Below are 20765 nucleotides of genomic sequence, written 5' to 3' on the forward strand. Positions count from 1 at the left end.
CACTTTTTGTGATAGAAAATCTAAAATTAAACCAGCAAAACAGTAAAGCAGGAAACTAATGCAGAAACGTAAAGGACACCAAAAAAATGATATCGCAGTTCAATGCGTACACCTACTCTGCGGGGCCACGCCCAGACAGTGATCAATCCACTAAGTTTAAAAGATTACAAAGGACTGAACGGTCTTACACACTCAACGACTCCCTCCTTGACGATGTCGCCGTTGCCTAGAATCTCCTTAGAAAACTTGATCAGCGAGCACCACTTGACTTGACGGTTTCCTCCCGAAACCAAAGAAATCTTCTCCCGAAGAACCAACTCGAAAGTGTTCTAACAATTTGTCGCAACATATCAAGCGACACTTAACATTACAATCTCATTCTCACATGAACACACACAACTTTTCTGTTTTCAGCACACAGTCTGCATAATACTTTCAGCACATTGTACATCTCCTTTTTCTGCCGTTCAACCTCTAATACAAAAAAGCTCCCAGCTATTAATCCCACAAAGTCAACTCTTGATTTTGAGCAAGCAAATCCTCTTATTTTCAGCCCTTAAGCATGACAGCCAAATTTTCCTTAAGTGGCTCACCAATTTACAATGCCTACCAAAACTTACCACCAATTTGCCAAAAATAATTTTCAAACAATTTGCCAAAAAATAAGCCAATCACAAATTACACTAACATCCTCAAAGCTTGAGAACTATTAACTCTATTAACTCATTCTGAGCTACATAAAGTGTTAATGGTGTGTCAATGAGAATTGGCTTGGCTTCTTAGATCAACCGAATTTGACTTTTGCTACAACTTTTTAGTTACGAATTCAAGTGCAGGTTGTCTTCGAGTAATAAAAATTTGGGAGTCTGAAATCGATCCAAGAGAAATTAATTAGAAATTACAAGATCATAAATATTTAATAAAAACAAAAGATATTTAAATTGATTTAAAAAAAAGTAAAAATACTTGCTACAGTACTATACGATACTATTCACAAATACGGTACTATTCATCAATAATTCAGTTTTTAAGCTAGAATTATCTATATATTCCTAACAAATGTAAAAATACAGAACATAAAGTTGATTGAAGGTTATACAAGAAATAAAAGACGCCGAAGTTAGGGGATCCGCTCTGGGTATTATACTAAGATTAATCTTAACTCATTTTTATAACTCAATTGGAATCCACAAATAATGGAGGTTTTAATCGGAGGATTTAGCAATATATAGCCTATTAATATAGCATATGATATTATATTTACTTTATGACACCAAAACTTATAAATAGGTTCAAGTATTCATTATGCCAATTTATGTCTACAACAAATTAAGGTTAACACAGACCAAGCAAATGTCTAAACGAAACCAAGCATTTTTTGTGCCAATCATTGTCTATAATGAATCAAGACTCCTACTTTACAAGTATATTATCAAAACATGTGAATATAACACATATACTAACGACAACAAATGAAATTACACATTAATCTCAAGTTAAGAGTATCAAATTAACCTTAGTATTTACTAAGAGTTTCACTCTATCACCTCAGCAAAATGAAATTAAAAGGACATATTGAACATGTAGAACACAAAATATAAGTAGGAAATCATCAAAAATATTAATTTGAAATTCTTTTACAAAAATGATGAAGAACACAAAAGAAACACAAGAAAGAGAGAAAACAAGCAAGTGATGTTGATCTCTAAACTAAGATGGTTTTACAAGCTTCTTCTCTGGCCTATTTATAGAAGGTGAGAGGGGCTAACACCAAGAATGAGGCTTTAGTCGGATTCAAATGATAGCCATGCATTTTTGACATTTTTGCCACCAACTTTGATATTTTAGATGGTCATCTTGGACATGTAATTTTAGGGCTGATATTTTCAATAATAACTCCTGAATCTGAAAAAGTTGTATTCAGAAAGCTTGTAGCGTTGTCTCTTATCTTTTCATAGCCACTGAATTTATCTTATTTGGACGTGTATTGAGAGACATATGCTCAGATTACTAAGATATTACTAAGATAGGTCAGGATTGGAAGTTAATGTTGCATACAGTACTTGGCGGCTGATTATCTCATTAATGACATCCAAATTGGAAAAGTGGTATTTAGAAAGATTGTAAACCTGCCTCTTATCTTTTAGTAGCCACAAGAATCACCGTATTTAGATACATATTGAAATTTAGATACATATTGAAAGAAATATGGCCCAAATACAAATGAAGGTCGGGCTGAGCTTTGTTGGAATTTTTATTTTGTTGCAGCCCGTTTTTAGAAATGAAAGAGACCGATTCACTCTTGTTACAAAAGAATATTTGTAGATTTTTTCTACTGATCGAAATCTATAATCATTTGTCTAATTTGGCCCATGATAGCCCAGTTATACTTAAATTGTCGAACATACATAAAAAAATGACATTTATTACGTATCAACAACAACTTTATTTTTTTAGCCTAATAATGCAAAAGTACTTTAATCAAAAAATTTAATGACACTCTAAATTTAAAATGATGATATAAAATCATATTAAATGTACGCTTTTAAGTTTTTATCAACTTTGAATGTCAACACATAATACCAGTGAGAATCATTTTGAATTGCACAATTGCGATATAGCTGGTAGCTATAAATAATTAACACTCCATTTACTTCCAAACAATCGCAAAATTTCTCTACACAGTGTACCAACCATGACCAATTCTAAGGAAACAAGAATACATATATAATAATTCCTGATGAATCAACTTTTTATTCACTACCTAGACTCCTAAAAACAACGTGTTGTAAACTTTGAAAATGAAAGCAGAAAGTCAGGACTTTCAGTTATTATTATATTAATTAAATAATGAAACGGCTTCTTATTTGCTTTGAATTTTGATGTGTCCATAATTAGAACTTAATTATGTGCGCCAGGCGCGGAGCATTGGCAAGACGGAGAACTTCATACGTCCAACACTGCAATGGAAGCCATTGCCTGCACCACAAGCAAAGTAGTAAGGCTGCCACTTGTCCAGCACAAACTCGAAACCCTCACCGGTGCCTTGCACGCCGTTGGCGATCTGCTTGGCGTTGCTGAAATTGCAGTTCACGAAGCTCTTAAAGTCCGGCAGCAAGTATATGTTATGCGGATGCGAGTTGCTATCAACTGGTAGGTTGTATTTGAAAACTGCCAACATATCCAAGATGAAAAATGTAAGAGAGTTGCTACCGACTTTGAGTTGTTATATTTTTATTGGTGCTGCAATCTCTAATTACTAATTGGTCTGATAGTTTTTTGAACAACTATTAATTAAAAAAATAACAATTCAAAATTAGTTTATTAAGTTGGGATTAAATTTGGAATCCCTTGCATTATTATTTGCATGATAATGTAGGTAAAATGTGCTCTGACTTGTTTCATTACTTATGGACTTTGTAAAAGAAGATCCAGTCAAAACTAGGTCTACATGCAATGGGAAACCAATCTATTGGTCGTTGACTAAAAACATATATATGACAATTAATAAGATTATATTCTTAATACGTCATTTGATCAAAGTCACATATATTGCTACGACATATATAAACAATTCGTTGATATTTAAGAATTATAATATTATGTATGTTTGCATGCGTGAAGACACATAGATAGCTAGGTTACCAAGGGTGTCATTGAGGTAAAAAGGGCCGTGCTTGAAAGCCCAGTCAGTGTAGCTGAAGTTGAAGCGCCAGTTTTCGGAGCCACCCACAACAATCTTGTTAGGAAGTGCTTCTTGTGTCTTGTTTGGGTGGTGATGACGATACCACCACCCACGATGTTTGAGACGCCAATCTGTGTAGTTAAATCCGAATCTCCAATCCCTGTTGGCCAAACATGACCCTGCCAACATTGAAGCAAAAAGCATAATTGCAAGTGCCTTAATTGCCAAAGAATTAGTATACTAGAATAACGTCCCATCTTTGCAATTGCTTAATATAATCTAGGATTAATTAAGAAATTAGGAAAGATGAGAAAAACACTAAAAGGTGTTGCACTAGAAAGAGAGACTCGGAAATATTTGAGTAGTATACTTGTTGGACTTGTGGTGTGGGGAGAGTGAATTAATGGGGTTCTTATTAATTATATAGGGATGAAGAGAGGAAGTAGAGGACCGAGTGGATTAGTGCAAAATGTTATTTTTATTTTTATTATCATTTTTTTTTCCTAATTTGGATTGGTATAAGTGACCAAATATATGTTGCTAGAACCACTAGAACCACATAATATGCTATGAGTTGAATTTGTTTCCCCCTAAGTTAGTCCTCTAGTTGTCCCTTTTCTCCCAAGCTCATTATGATTAACATGCCTTCAAAAGGTCAAAATAACCGTGTTGTTTTATTGTTCATTTCTTTTTTTATTTGGTGGATCCAATTAGCCTATTACAAACTCGCACACGGTCGTGGATTTTAAAATGAAATGGAGGATTATATTTTCTTAATATCTCAGAAAAGAAAAATACCAAAAAAGGAAAAAAAAAAAAAAGTAGGAAATATAATCAAGCAAGGGCAACGTACAATTTTTCCGAGCTATAAACAAGCCAACTAGATTAAAGGAATAATGATAAAAAGAAATCATATAGAACTGTAGATTGGCTTCTTATGCCTCTCTTTGGCTACTATTGAAGAAGGGAAACTCTATCTTCTTTTGTTAAAACTTGAAAGAACAAACTAATTAGTTAAATAATTTTGAAAAATCCAATAATCTCGTGAATATCCCAAAAATTGGTTTGTGTTGCCTTGGATATATCTGCAACTTCCTCGAAGATTAATTAAATTGGTTGAAAACATAAATATGGTCAAAAAAATTAGTCAAAGTCATATAAAGTTATATACAAATGCATAATATTTGGTGCATACTAGTGGAATATAAATGGTGTATTAACTGAATTAAAACGACTAAAAAGTTTTGTGGGAACGAAAAAGCATACATGGCAATTTTCTTACACACACACCACCTACTTCAAGTTTGTGCATGCTGTGGAAAATATCGATACAATACGAATTGATTACGAGGTTATGACGTTCGCTTCCAAAAACATTTTGTCATTCTACATATCCAAGAATTGATCTTTTGTTAGGACCAAGTAATTCATTCTCTAACTTATTTAACCACTTATTAAAGATCAATAGTGATTTGGAGTTTATTTTGACCTCCAGATGCTGACAACAATCATTGTAGTAATCTGATAGATTGCCATCAATAATTTACTAGATTATGTCATTGGAATTATTTGACCCCCAGGTGATGCCGAAAATAACCATGGTAGTTTTCCACTAGATTACCGCATGTAATCTTCTAAACTATGTTGCCCTTTTCATACACAAATCATCTCTCGTCTCAAGCGGTGGCTGTTGCTCTTAATCCAAGATCTCATTGTTCGACACTAGCAATGCTGGCGATCATCACATCTGGCTCACATAATTTGAGCGGTGCTTCAATTCTCATAGCAACGACACTAACGAGCATTGTATCTTGCTTTGTGAGTTTGAGCGAACAAAGAAATAGTTTTGAGGTAAAATGACCTGCGATTGAGGGAGAAAATAAAAAACCGAAGAATGTACACATATTTCTAACTAATACATCTTAAATTTTCATTTTGCCTTTTTAAAACTCTCACTTTACTCTTAAATTTTAAATTAGATTCATTTTAACTACTTCTTTTAGAACTTTTAATAGAAATATAATAGAAGGGGTGGTGCAATCATGTGATTTTTCTCATAGATTTTTAGTAAAAAAACAAATGAAAAAAAAAAAAAAAGACCGACCTATATAACCCCCTCTTTTTCATAAGTTTATTAGCAAAAATTTTGATTAAACGCGTTGCGATTCAAAATTTAAGCAGCAAGGAGATTTCAAAGTATGAAGGGCAAATTAAAATGATCTACCTATAGGTCTGTGTATCTACCTATATTAAAAGTGTGCAAACGCTAATGGTTCTAAAGTTGACACGTGGGGAACGTTTTGTTCCTCACCTTTTTTTTTTTTCTTAAGGTTCGTTCGGCTCGTTAATTTGAGTTGAGATGTGATGTTTTGTGAGAGCTTTTTACTGTAGCAAAAAAGTTAGATGTGACTGTTTCTGAGAGCTTTTTACTGTAGCAAAACTCGAATTTTAAACTTGAATCAGCGAAAAGAACGAGGCCTTAGTTTTGTTCTTTATTACTCACTTGTTTTTTATTTACATGTTTGGCCTTTATTTATGTTTCTTCTCATTTTTGACCTTTTTTTCACTCGTATATTTTTAAAATTATACGTAAACGCTAATTAGTTTTCTATGTAATTTGTTTTTAAATGTGTTTATATTTAAAGAAAACCACTACTAAAATAATGATATGTAATTTGTTTTTAAATGTGTTTATATTTAAAGAAAACCACTACTGAAATAATGATGTTTGAATATGCACTTACGTAAACATATTTCTTCCTTTCCATATGAACACCGTAATTAATTTTCTATTTGATCTGTCTATAATATTTCATTTACCATGTTCAATTTTATTTATGAAAATATAACATTAGATAAAATCATACATTGTAATTGAAACACGCATTTTAATACATATATTTTTTTAAAATCCAATTTTGTAGACGCGTCTCACTGAAAATTATACATTTATTTATTTATTTATTTATGTCTTATATTATTATATGTTTAAAATCAAAAATGAATTTTTCTAATAGATTACTCAGATGACACGCACAACAATATATGCGCTAGTATAGACACATAGCGTAAAAATGAAATCTCAAAATTTACTAAGAGATGCGTGGGACAAAATTCTAACTATGGTGTCCCCTAATTTAGGAAAAAAAAAAGATTCTTTACGGCAGAGTATGTTATTTTGCTCTACCGATGGGAACATATGCTTTTAGCTGTTAGATTATTTTTTAATGGTCAGATATGTACAGATCCATATTAAAAATTTATAGCGCGCCACATAAAATTATTCATACTGCATATCTCACCATTGAAAAATAAGTCTAACGGTAAAGAAAAATGCAGCTCCCACCGTTAAATCAAAATAACATGCTCTATTGTAAAGATTCAAAAAAAAAAAAACAAAGAAAGAAAAATTGCAACATTTACCTATAAAATTGTATGAATCTAAATCTTTACTTTTTATTCGTAATTAATACCTTTTTATTAGTATAAAAATTCAGGTATTTGTCTAAAAAAGAAAAAAAAGAAAAGGGAGGGGGGGCTGCATGAATGAGTTGGGCTAGGGTTTTGCTAGTGTACAGATGAGATCTTGACGATCCAAATACGTCCCCCCTCTCTCGTTTCAAATTGAACGCTTTCTGCACAGTGCTTAGTCCCGTCTTTTCCTCTCTCTCTCCATTTCGTCAGTGCATCACTGATTCACTGTCATCGCCGTTGAATCTCAGTCGTTCCATCAAACACCGTTAAGAGCCGATCAGACGGAGCACGGCGAGCTATGGGCCCACCGAAAAATGCGGTCCGTTCGATCTCTCAGGAGGCCTTCGACGAGCTCGTGAAGGAGAACATTGACGACCTCGGAATGGAACCGGCCGAGGCTCTTCAAGACGCCATCGAAACCCTAACTCTCCAGGGCGTCGATCTCTCCGGTATGGCTTCCAATGCTTCTCCTTTTTCCCTTTTGTTTACCAACCGTTTGGTTTCCCGGGAAAATTGTGGGAAAATTGGAAAAGAAAGGAAATTTCGTTATATGCAAATGCTGTTTTGTTGTTGTTGTGGGGAAGATTAGAGCATTTGCTAGAAAATCGCTCAAATTGTTCTGAAACCACCGAACAGTAAACAAAATTTCATTTTTACTTTTGAAAAATCTTTCTCTGTTTTTCCCGCATTTTCTCCGCAACCAAACGAAGTCCGTTTTGTTAGAATTTAGATCTTTTTGGTTTTGCGTTGCAGGGATTGTCACTTGTGTTCCAGGAGAGGGTAGTGTGAAGGATAATCCTGTTATACAGTGTTTGGATAGATTGAAGGAATTTGATGGTGGTTCCGAGGATTGGAATTCAGATTCCATTGCGGAATTGTTCGAAAAGCTAGCCGAGCTATGCAGTGTAGAGGGATCTGGAAATGCGGTGATAGCTACAAGGAACAGAGCGCTGGAATTGGTGTTCTCTGTGTGTTCCAAGATTAAAATTGAGGATGGACAAGCTCTTGTTTCGGCTTTGAAGGCAATGGCTGCTTTGCTTCATGGTATGGGGCATCAATAGTTAATGAAGTTTTCTTATCTGTAGTTGATGTTGATAAACTCCACAACGATTGAACACATATTGGATATATGAAAAATCATTCATGTCATCAATAATCTGGAAATGTGCTATACCCAGATTTCATTCAGGGACTAAACTTGTTTTGTAGGACAATCTGTTAGATTCAGATTAGGGAGAAAGAGCTTACCAAGCATGATAAAAATTTGAAATGTTAAAACAAAGTCTCTTTTATAAATTAGGTGACAAATTATGGTAAATTTGTTTTGCTTAAGTATTATACAACAATGCAAGTGAGGTATATGTAAAGTAGCATATACCGCGATAAGAGATCAATGGGCATCTTATTGATCTTTATTGGGATCTGTAATGTTTTATTCTTCAAATCATTGTTTGCTTTTGGGTCCATTTTCTGTATTGGTTTGAGACACTTGGTACTTGGTAGTTTTTTAGATACTTAAAATGCTTATTAAGCTTATCTTTTTGAAATTGTATATAACATTGGTATTTTCGTCAATTCCAGATCTTCAAAGCACAGAAACATTTCGGACCGTAGGTGGACCATCAATTCTGATGGGTTTCTTGAATGATGGTAGCCAAAAATTAGACATCTTGAATAGTGGTTTTGCTGTAGTTGCTGCAGCTGTGACTGGCAATGAGGTTCTGAAAGAGTCGTTCATGGAGCTGAAAATTGATGAGCTTATTCTTCAAACACTCCATAAACTGAATAAAGGCAGCACTCAAAGTTTGTATGATGCTATACGTGTTCTCCTAACAGCTGATGATAATCGTGTAGTGGCTTCACAAGTAAGTATTGAAGTCTCAGTCTCACAAAAGATGTACTTTCGTGGAACTTTTCCTCGTCATATTTGTGGGTTTTAGGTGGATGATTTCTGTGTGATTTGCACCGTTATTGATATGTTACTTTAAATTGGATTGTTTTTCTACTAATGCCTTTAAACATTTAAACTATGGACTTTTTACTAGAACATGACTATTGCATGTGCAAATTTCAGGTTTATGGCTATGCAAGGAAATTTGCCAAGATTGGAATTGTTGGAGCTCTGGTAGGTTCACTGCAAGCTGAGCTTAGTTCACCTAGTCTAGTTTCAGCAAGCATAGCTTTAAAGGCCGTTGCTGTTAATGTAAGTGCATTATCGTCCTATGAGATATTAATTGTAGATGGTTTATTTAGAGTTTGCCACTTTAGTGAAGGAGGCTCTCACTGCTTATCAGTAATTAAAATAATGACATTTCAACCAAATACATATATGCAGATGATCTTTTCTTGACACAGGAGCTTTATCTTCCCGCAGGACGAAATATGTAAATCCATTGCTGAAAATGGTGGTATTGATGCAGTGCTTCGATGCATTGATGAAAGTAGTGAACAAGGCAACAAAACTGTAGCTAGAGTTTGCTGTTCTCTGCTCTCAAAGGTATGATGTTTAAAAATCATTGTTCATGATAAAGTAACAATAGTTTTTTTAATCTTTAACTGCATTGAGAATCTCTTGCAAATTTCCTGGTTTTTGTTTGTTCAACTTTTTATAGCATGAAATTTGTTTGCCACCATGTGATTGTTTCCTTAGCTGCCTCTTTACCTGATAAAAGGGAAATTATAATAACTGTCTTCCACTTCAATTCGTTGTACCAAATTTCTTCATTTTAATGGAGAAACTTATGATGAGTAAACAGCTGGAACTGTTTCAATCCAATTTATAAGAAGAGTATAAGCAATTATTGTGCCACTATTTTATGTTAGATGCATAGGACATACTAAAACATACTAATACTGCAGGAAGATAAATTCTTATTCCAAACCATACCTTTTTTTATGGAAAAAATTACTGCAAACCATTCGAGTTGCGGATATTTATCATATTGCCAATGCCTTCTTTTATTTTAACTTTCATTTCGTCTTTGTTTTTATTATTTCCAGTGTTTTTTATTTTTGTGAAGCTTCTTATGCCTCTTGTGTGTGTTCAACTGGTTAGCTGGCTGGAAGTGATGCAAATAAAAATGCTATTGTTGAGAAAAGAGGCTTGGACAGGCTAATCAAGCTCTCAGCCAGATTTTTCGATGACCCTTCTGTTCTACAAGAGGTAAGAACCAAGCCAACTTGCATTTTGTGGCTAAAGGTTTCTATAATCAAGATGGCCACACTAGACTATGGCGCCTATTAACAGTTTATATTATGTTACAGATCATGGCAATTATCTCTGTACTCTGCTTGAGATTGCCAGAAAACGCAGCACGTGCCATCGAAGCTGGGGCTGGAGACCTTGCCATCCAAGCCATGCAGAAGTTTCCTGCAGTGCAGCAAATGCAGAGGAATGCCTGTTTCATGATTCGGAATCTTGTTGTCAGGAACCCCGAAAACAGGTAAGCATATCTCTCTTGTATCCCATTTGTCTAGCCTCTTTCAGCAACCTCTTGACTCTATCATCCCCCAACACCTTCAACTCTATACACAATGCACTTCATTGTTGTTTCTAAAGCCAAATTTACTTTCAATTTCTTGGATTCATTATGTTAATGTAGGTCTGACCGATGCTAGTAATGCTTTTTACTGAAGCTCTATTACCTGTGCCTGTAAAAATTTAAACGTTCCATCGCAGGACTTTTCTGTTAAATAATGGTGTTTCGAAACTCATAAGGCAGGCCAAACAAAACCACGAGAGCTGCAAGGAGGCTGCTACTGACGCTTTAAGGGATTTGGGACTTGATGACTACAACTTGTAACCTCAAGCTGTCCATGTTTGAACCTAAATTCAAGCTGTCCATGTTTGAACCTAAATTCTACACACTCCCATTTGCTTTTCCCAGATTTTTTTGTTTTTTTTTTATAATTCTTTTCGGCTTCTTGTTGAGGGTGGCTGTGGCAATTTTTTGTGTGGGGATCTCATTTTAATATCTCATTGTAATACAAGTATGAGACTCAATTCTTGCAACACGAGAATGAAAAGCGTTTTCCTGTTTGTTCGTGTAAAATTCGAGTGATTCTTATTGTCTGATCAGTAGTTAATTTCTTGATCGATTATCATGCTCGTTTAATTAGAATATCGGTCAATCCATTTACCTTAAATCGATAAAATTGTTCGGGCAAGCAAGGCTTGTGTTCAGACAAGAAGAGCTAGAGCTTGAATGGGCTTATATGAAGTCAAAAGGCATTAGTGAAGGCGAATAAGGTTTATATGCTCGTAGCCTCTTCGATGCGACTTTCGTGCTTGGTTTGTTGGTCTCTCACCAGACTCAAATAATGGGTAAAGAATGCAAACAAATTGATGCTTCACAGATCCCGTAAAAAGATCACCATGAAAAAGAGAACAGAAACAGCTATTGGCTAATGGCAAGTAATAATAATTCTGAAAAAAGATGGTTGCACTAGAAGTCTTGGAATTGACCAGCAATTGCAACGACATATGGTTCATTGAGACGGATGTAGAGTAACAAGACAACCCCCCACCCCTCACCCCCTGCGCTCAACGGAAAAGCGAACAAGTTATTGCTCGAAGTTCAAGTTATAAATAGAAGAATTATTCTCACCCGTGTCCTCCAATTTCAAGATCATTTCCACTTCACTTCCAAAATTTTAAAATTCTTATTTTGTCCCTGAATTTTGAATTAATCCCATTTAACTCACTTTGTTACAATTTTCGTTAGAAACAAACTGAAAAAAAAAAAAAAAAAAAAAAAAAAAAAAAAAAAAAAAAAACAGAAAAGATTAAGTAGAATTAATTTTAAAATTCAAGGGGTAAAGTGAGTTTTAAAAGTTTAAGGGATAAGGAACCTAAGAGAGGCACCGATGAGCATAACCTTGAATATAACTATAATGTCAACCAACAACATAAGGTGGCATTTGGATTTTATAAGATAGCATTTGGATTTTAAGCTCATAACTCAAGATATGTATAACATGCAAACAGAGACTTTTAAGGATCAGTTCTGGCACAGAAGCTAAGAGTGCTTAAGCAATTCCCTTCAAGTTAACCTTGCAACTAAAATTGGGCACATCTCATGGATGCAAAAGAATGTCTAGTGCAGCAACTTTTAGTAAATCAACCTATCAACCTACAATACAATGGAGGAAAAGGGCCAGAAGGCAAACCAACAAAGTGGGAGGGCCTTGATTCCACAAGGTGCCTGAATGAAGGAGCAAAAATAGTCTAGGCAGGATGGTTTCGTCAAACTTCAAATAACAGCAATAAAATTTCATGGTTCCAAAATTTCGCATTCTATACCAACAATCTTTGCTCTATGGAATATGACAAAATTCTTCAGTTATGATCCAGTAACAATTCATGAGTTTTCCAGTTCTAGACTACGAGACTTCGACAGAATGAGAGGAACGGAAAAGAAATGAAACTCTACTTTTAAGGTTTTTTTTTTTTTTTTTTTTTTTTTTTTTTTTTTTTTTTTTCAAGCCTCAAATTTTTAAGTCATAATCCTGGGAGGGATCAGCTTCTCCTTTAATATTGGACAGCCTACAAATAGAAGAAAGCGCTAGTAAGTGACATTAATTTATAATGTTTCTCTTAAAGGGAAAAACGAAAAAAGTTAAGAGAAGGAAACAATAGCCCAATTGCTTATAATTGAAAACTAATTTTGACAAAATACCTGAATCTCCCTGCAGAAAATCAGAGACAATAACCAAAAGAAAGCCTAAACCAGTTGACTCTAACTATGAATACGTTCCTGAAATCCCAAATTTATGGGCAGCCTGCATGGCAAAAGCGCATTAAGGACTCGTTCTAGATGTTGAGATAAAGTTGTAGAATGAAGACAATAGGTGGTCGCACAAATACCATTCGACTGCCGAGTGCTATTGGAACATCTTGCGATATGCTTTTCTCTCCTGATCGCGTCTATCAGCAATCTGTAACAAAAATTACAATTTAATGCCACAGTAGAAGGTAATTAATTGTCTCTACTAAACTATCACAAAGTTTGGTTAAAACAACAAACCTTCTTCTTAGTAGCAGCAAGCTCTTTTTTTATTCCAGCTGCAATCACCAGATACAAGGAAACTATTAGCAAGGTTGTCAAATTTGATCTAAAAGGCCTCACCTCTTCTTTCATATGAAATCAAATGCGAATATTTTCAAAGTTATGGAAAAATATGATACTTGTTAGAGTCAACCAATTAAACATTGAAACAAACTTCCAAAGCTATTATTACTACGTTCAAAGGTCTATGCGAAAGACATGGCCAAAACACACAAAATGTCTAAAACTTTCACTAACCATCATTGGGCTCCAAATCCAATGCCTTCTTGAAGCTTTCAACTGCAGCATCAATGTCATTGAGGGCCATGTATGCCTGGAAGAAAAAGTACCCAATTGAAAAGGTTTGAAAATGCGACATAAATAATAATAGCAGCTCGGAGCCAAAACATACATTTCAAGCTAAAAAGATATGCCACAGAAAAAAATTTCTTGTTATCTCAGAAATCAATGGAAGATACCAACCTGACCTTGGCGAAACAGAGCTTTCACATTGTTCTCTCCATCACGCATTGCAAAGTCCGTGTCCAATAATGCTCCTTTCAGGTCTCCTAATTTCAGCTTACATGCCTATAACAACTTACCGAAAATAAGTTATGATTATGAGAAAGCAGCATTTCAATACATTTAAATAAAGCAACTGAGCAACAGTACAAAACTTTAGGAAAAAAAATATTATAGAAAATAAAAAAGCCCAAAATGACTTTCACAGTTGAGTTGTATACAAATTTACATATGTCAATCAGGTGTACATGAGCACATATTTTTTACTAGAAGAAACACATTTCAGAATTTGACTGATAGACCAAGTTTCCAGCATTAAACCCATTTATAGAAAAAGAACTCACAGAGCTGTTTGTGAAAATCTGCGACTTTGTCTTTCTCAAAGATGAACTCTTCTCTGCAGAACCAGGAGAAAAGGTATAAATTGGGATGATACTGGGGCAAAGTGAATTGATGATGCAGCATTTAATAAATTAAAATTTTGCAGTACAAAAAGTAAACTACCTTCATCAATACCATCTTTCTCCCAGCAAATATCCAGATAGCGTAAAGCCTTTCGATATTTTCTAAGAGCTGTCTTATAGTCTTGTTTCTGTGCCCATCAAGATCAGGGTTTAGGGAAGACAAAAACAGCAGGAGAAATTGGATGCAAGGAAAGGAAAATAATACAGAGTAATGCCATCACCAGAAAGCATGCCTCAAATTAAAATTCATCTAATAAAGCACAGAGTCAAATTACAAAATTAATTATGAACATAAAAATGGAATATAATAACACCACGCTTATTACCTTGTAACATTCGTTACCAAAGGCCTTAATTGAGTCCACAGAAGTCATCCACCAAGAGATTTCATTAGCGCTCTCATCCAGATCAGCTGGCCAATCCGGATAAATATCACCATCTTTGAAAAAATTTGATATCCCATCATCTTCACCCTCAGGAATCTCTCCACAATCCGCAGTAACAACATCAACAGTCGGATAATCACTATCACCAGTTGTCACGTGCTCAATTGATCGAACAACTCCCATTCCTTTAACTACCTTCCCAAAAACAACATGTTTACCATCTAAATGAGAAGTCCGAGTTGTTGTGATGAAAAATTGAGACCCGTTTGTGTTTGGACCAGAGTTTGCCATTGACAACATCCCTTTCCTCTCATGTTTCAATTCAAAATTCTCATCTTCAAATTTCAAACCGTAGATAGATTCTCCCCCAGTACCATCTCCAGCAGAAATGTCCCCACCTTGAACCATAAAGCCTTTGATAATTCGATGAAAATGGACTCCCTGTATTGACAACAAAATAAAGAATCAGAAGAAGTACCTTGTAACCAATGCAAATCAAATTGCAATCATGTCAGGAAACAAAAATGCAAACAAGAAAAACAACATGAAGTATCCAACAATTCCACAAGACCATCAATAGAAAAAACAAAATAACTTGCTTTCTTAGTAAGATTTCAAAATAAGAGATGCACCGCCACATTTGTCTTATGACTATTAATAAATTGTAACATAAAACATAATATGCACTAGCTTTTTCTAGCAAAAACCATGACTTGAAATGCTAGGCTAAACCACCCTTACCTCTCATTTAGAGTCTCGTGTTCGGTAAGAGGGGGAAAAATAGGAATGAAAGAAACATATATAATCTAGGTGACGAAAATGGAGAAGAGGGGGAGGATCATTCCATTAATCTGTTTGGTATAGATGTCCTCCATATTGGGAGAGACTAAAATTAAGGTTCTTTAAAGGATTAAAAATCTCTTACCTCTTTTTTTCCTTCCTACCAAACACGCATAGGTCCCGAGATGTTTCTACTAATCCTCTCACTCCTATCCCTCCTTCCCCTTTTCCCTCCTACCAAACAAGCTAACATAGAACATTTCGTGAATTCTAGACCAATTTTCAGCAACGAACTATTCATAAAATCAGAAAACCAACTTTAAAAAATGAATAAATAAATAAATTAGAAAACCAAAACACACATGGGATTACTTTCAAGTTTCTCTGAAAAGAAACTCAACTTCACACACAAATTTATCCATTGGCACCTTCCATAGGAAACCACTCAACATCAAAAGATCAATGAACATCGAAAGCTAAAACAAATGATAAAGCGTCACTTCAGAATCAAGGGCACCACCGTCTTTTCCTCGCTTAAAACGAAAAACGAACTCCAAAATCCATGTGCATAACCGACACAATGGTCAATGATTTCAACATCCATTTGGAAAAAAAAACAATGAAGGTTCTAACTTTTCACCATAATAAACAAAATGGGCAATCCTGGATTTTCATTTTCATTCTCTCTTCGATCAAGAACAAGAAAAACATAAAAATAAAACCATCTAAACCCAGATGCGTATTTGTACAAAAAAAAAAAACAAACAAACAAACAAAAAAAACAAAAGAATAATGCAAAAACAAGATTGAAACTGAACCTTGTAGTGGAGAGGAACACCGGTGTTTGGACCAATGCCCTTCTCGCCAGTACAAAGAGCCCTGAAATTGTCGGTGGTTTTGGGAACAACGTCGTTGTAAAGCTCAACAACTATCCTCCCTTCGAGTTCTCCTCCGATGCTAATGTCCAGAAAACACCTTGGCCTCCCCATTCTCTCTCTCTCTCTCTCTCTCTCTCTCTCTCTGACTCTTTCTCTCTCGGTCTCCTCTCTCTATATAACTGTGTGTGTATATATATAGGTGTGAGTGTGGATATTTTATGTTGTTGTTCTAGAGTCTTCTGAGCTCCTTTAGTATAAACTATAATGGGATTATGGGAAGACTGAAGAAGAGTAAAATTAAAATTTAAAACCCTATTGTTATTCCAATTTCCACCTTGCTATTTATTTCGAAAAACCTCTCCCTCTTCCTCCTCTTCTCTCTCTCTCTCTCTCTCTCTCTCCCGCATCTATCATTTTTTTCAAACTCCTAGCAAATCTGAGCCGTACACCGTAGTCCGTATACGGTTTTCTTTTCTTTTCTTATATTTATTTTCATGCCCTTGTCTTTTTCATTATTTTCACTTTTTCGCTTTTGGTCATGAAAGTTAGCACTTCACTTTAGGTTGTGCATGGTCTGTCTAAAACCACCGGACCTTGCCAGTTGGATGGTTCTTAAACTGTTGATCTGGATTCATATAAACAATTCATGTATATGTTTTTGCTATTTGTTATTTTAGGCTTTTTTATCCTTAAATAATGATAATTTTAATGGATGACATGTAAATTATTATGTTCACTTGTTATCTTTTATTTAGACTTTAAGAAATATGAAATATGGTAACTGAAAAAAAAAAAAAAAATCCCGAAAGCAGTCGAAACCGTGGTTAAGTCCCATCTCATTGATACAAACCGTCAAAACGATCCAGTCTGAAAAACCTAACAGTTTAAGACTGAACTAAACCACGCACAACCTCATTAAGTTAGGAGATTCTACATGCCAGATAAATATGTGCATAAATTAGGTGGATGACTTTTTTTTTAGGTAAATGGTCGTGTTTTTACGTTGGTTAATTAATGATGTATCATATTTTGTCATTGTTTTTACAATAGTTTATCATTGATAAATTGGTAAGTTATTTATTAAGTTTAGTTAATCGTTGACTGATATTAGTTCATTAGTGATAGACCACTAATCAGTACAACACTGATTAACCATTTCTTAAAAAAAGATCATTTTCGTTTATTTGCATCAAGCTTCTCTTTCAAGACTTACTTGAACTATTACTCAACATAAAATATGAGCTTTTTAGGCTCATCAGGATAGAGGTAGGCAAAAGAGAGATTTTCGTGTTTGTTAAATTAACAAAAGTTAGATCATTTACTAAAAAAACTGCTTTAAATGGTGATACCCTATATGTTTTCGGGTTAATCTTATTTTTAATCCATGAATTAATCTTGTTGTACAAATCTCATGATTAGTCCCCACTCCCCCAATAAAACTGCAAATGTAGGTCATGCTAAATAGGTCAGCATGTGGCCCAGGCCGGGTTGGATTGAGGTTTCGAGCACAAAACCTTATTCCAACCTAGTCTCTGAACACCTTTTTTTAAAAATACATTATAAAATTCCGGGCCGGCCCGGTCTTAACCCTAAGCCCATTGAGATTGGCATCAGTCCAACCCGAAATTTTCGTTCAGGTCGGACGCCCTAAATCTTCTCTATTTTTAGCCATTAAATATATATCATGAACTGTTTGCTCTGCATATTTTGTTAATCTGATGTGATTTTGACCAAATCTAACAGTTAGAAACTAATTCTACCTGTACGACCTTGCTATCAGAGCAAAAAAACTAATTAGACGTTTGGTTCACGGATTTAGAATTATTCTTGATTTACGTGTGTTTTTTATGAGAAAAAATATTATAGTGAGTCACGAACTATGATTCGAATCATGACATGAATCCTCATACCAAATTATTTTTAATATATTCACAGTAATGTACGTAACAACCTGTATAATCAATACCAAGGTCAAAAGCCAAAACTTTTTTCTTTTTCCTTTTCTCAGTCATAATTTGTGTTAGATTACCAATATTTTTTTGAACCCTCCAATAACTGCTCGCTAGAACAAAATACCTTTACCAAAAAATATATGAAAAACGTATATTATAACTAAAATATAGTGAAGAAACATTTGATATAATTTATGATATGTACTGACAAAGTCCTTAGTACCAAGTTCTACGAAGTTTAGCTCTTCTCTTGAATCTTTACTGCTCTACGCAAAGTTTAATATATTCCCTTTTGAATCTCTACCTATACTGAAAGTTTGCTTCTAAATCTTATCGAAGATAAAAAAATCTAATTTTCATTTAGAAAATTAAGCAAACAAAATAGAATTACTTATGTTGGAAACAAAAGTTATAAGTGGTTATAGCATAGACATGCCACCTTCATAGTTAATTTGATTACTAGTAGGTTCTATTATTCTCACTTCAAAACATTATGATGCATAATCTTGACATTCTTACCAAGAAATTAATGCGCATGCGCTCATTTTTAGAATAGAATATATAAATTTATACAATAGTGAGGAAAACTATGAATTAATTGTAATGAAATAAGACAGAAAAGTAAATAGATTTACTTTTAGAAGCAATTCAAGTTAGTATTGGGGGAAATATACATTGCTAAGTGCTTAGATGTTTTAGTTGGATTTTGGTTGAAAATGATTAGTTTTTCCAATCTTTAAGGAGTTTTCTAATGGGGCTTTATTTAAATTTAGTATATATAAAAGCTTAAAAAAAAGTTTGGGCCGGGTGTGGGGTTGAGTAAGCATGTAAACTACCTTTTGAATAGTCAGTAACGTGCGTGACTGAGCCATGAACCCTTTAAACCCTTTTGTGCATCACCTCACTTGTGCTCTTTGCCAAATGTTTTTCTTTCCTAATAAAAGGGTCTCATTTTTCCGTATGTGTTTTCTCTAAAGTGTAAAAAGTCTTATCTAACAAGATTTAGGGTGTTTCCGTCCTTCTGGTGTGGGATAATTTATCCCTAGTCGGATCCTATAAGAATAGTTCTCTAGATAGCAACTCATGGTACGCCCTAGGTCCCGAATGAAATGAGTTAGGCGGTAAAACAACTAAGTTAAGCGCAAGCGGAAGTAGCTTCTTCGTGTTATGCTATAAGTGGGCAGCTTGTCGGCCCCTAGACCATAAAATAGAGACAACGTTATTACTTTCGACTACCTAAGGTGGGCTCGGTTTTGAACTCATTACTCTTGTTAACTGATGGAGGAATTTAGCATCTAAAGCAAACAAAGAGGAAGATGCAATATATATGGTTAGCACCAACACTATTAGAAGGTGGATGACCCACTGTGTGATGGATCTAGAAGAAGGGGGACATGTCAAGTATCTTTCTAGGGCTACTTTAGATGTATAATTCAATTTCACTTGTAATATTTCTTCAATTGGAAATGCAGTTAGATATTTAGGGTAGTACTGCTCGGAAGTTGAATAGATCAGAACTCAAAGCGATAAGAACCAAAGCCCCAATAAGAATTATTCACCAATTCTTATTCCTTTACATTTAATTAAGGTCTTTCATGAGGAAGATGGAAGCAAGCAAATCTAGCTCCTGAGATCGGAACAGAAATAAAGAGTGTTATAATTGAAATAGATCATGAGAAGGAAGAATGCCCCACATAAGTTGTTGTGTGGAAAAATGTGGCAGACACATGGACGAACGGTAATGCAACATGTGGCCTTGACTACTCTCCGCCAAGCGACAACCCTCCACGTCTACGGCTCCCTCCTATTCCGCTGGAAAGCCCAAAGCACGAAGTCCAAATGGTGGGCGACGATTCTTTCTGGCGTCGACAGATCGCGCCGTCGAGATCAAGGCGAGGAGATCCCTCGACCGCAGAAGTAACCGCCAAAGACGGCGATTGGGCTAAGCAGCGCTGACGACGAGGGGAACATTCTTTAGAGGACGTGACGGGTTGCGTGCAAAAGTGAAAGACGTCTGCAGGCATTAATTGTAAGCCCTCAAACCGCCCCACAGGGGACAGGAAAGCATTACGGAGAAGCACAGAGCCGTAATAGGAAACTAATTGGCTGAGTGAATAGTGCTGATTAGTGGGCTACGTCTGGGCCTACCAAGGAAGAGCACTTGAGTGCTTTCACCTATGAAGGAAACCCCCTAAGCGAAGGAAGCCCGGTATAAAAGGAGGAAGACCCCCAGTAAGGAAGGGGTTCAAAGGTTCAAAAAAGAAAAGAAATTTAATGAGAGCAATTGTTGTAAATTGTGATCTTCTCAAAAGAAATACAAAATCACAGTGAATGTAGCTCTAATTTTATAGAGTGAACCACTATAAAATTCCTTGTGTTTTTTGTCCATGCTTAATTTAGTTAAACACATAAACACACATATTCAATAAATTCTCATACGTTCACTACACACACAGGCTGGTAATCTAAAGGGAAACCAAGAGGTAACCCGGCCGGTTTTTTGTTGGTGAAATTTGACCGTCAACAATTGGTTCCCCCCCAACAACATAGTTATAAACCGCCATCCATCCAGGGAAG

The 20765-nt window shown here is 35.1% G+C and overlaps 3 protein-coding genes across 5 annotated transcripts; 1 reads left to right on the plus strand and 2 right to left on the minus strand.

Moving 5' to 3' along the window:
* Positions 1–2905: 2905 nt before the first annotated feature.
* Positions 2906–3889, minus strand: LOC21410186. The gene is made up of 2 exons (XM_024173171.1): positions 3646–3889; positions 2906–3171 (listed from the first exon to the last, which is right to left on the minus strand). Exons 1-2 carry the CDS (start codon positions 3887–3889, stop codon positions 2906–2908), a joined length of 510 nt encoding a protein of 169 aa, XP_024028939.1.
* A 3333-nt stretch (positions 3890–7222) lies between these two features.
* On the plus strand, positions 7223–11198 carry LOC21410187 (armadillo repeat-containing protein 6). 3 transcript variants are annotated; one of them, XM_010109679.2, is made up of 8 exons: positions 7223–7608; positions 7913–8203; positions 8741–9024; positions 9234–9362; positions 9534–9656; positions 10215–10322; positions 10424–10602; positions 10839–11198. In XM_010109679.2, exons 1-8 carry the CDS (start codon positions 7458–7460, stop codon positions 10960–10962), a joined length of 1389 nt encoding a protein of 462 aa, XP_010107981.1. In that variant the 5' UTR covers positions 7223–7457; the 3' UTR covers positions 10963–11198. The 3 variants fall into 3 exon arrangements, with proteins under 3 accessions (XP_010107981.1, XP_024028979.1, XP_024028980.1); XM_024173211.1 differs by having other exon boundaries at positions 10878–11198; XM_024173212.1 differs by having other exon boundaries at positions 10882–11198.
* Positions 11199–12638: 1440 nt separating this feature from the next.
* On the minus strand, positions 12639–16633 carry LOC21410188 (peptidyl-prolyl cis-trans isomerase CYP40). The gene is made up of 10 exons (XM_010109680.2): positions 16177–16633; positions 14519–15019; positions 14233–14320; positions 14073–14125; positions 13690–13794; positions 13465–13540; positions 13186–13223; positions 13026–13096; positions 12838–12940; positions 12639–12704 (listed from the first exon to the last, which is right to left on the minus strand). The coding sequence occupies exons 1-8, from the start codon at positions 16345–16347 to the stop codon at positions 13043–13045; spliced, it is 1086 nt and encodes a 361-aa protein (XP_010107982.1). The 5' UTR covers positions 16348–16633; the 3' UTR covers positions 12639–12704; positions 12838–12940; positions 13026–13042.
* Between the last annotated feature and the right edge of the window lie 4132 nt (positions 16634–20765).

This window comes from Morus notabilis, unplaced genomic scaffold, assembly GCF_000414095.1.
Source record: "Morus notabilis unplaced genomic scaffold, ASM41409v2 Scaffold45, whole genome shotgun sequence".
Lineage (NCBI taxonomy): Eukaryota > Viridiplantae > Streptophyta > Magnoliopsida > Rosales > Moraceae > Morus > Morus notabilis.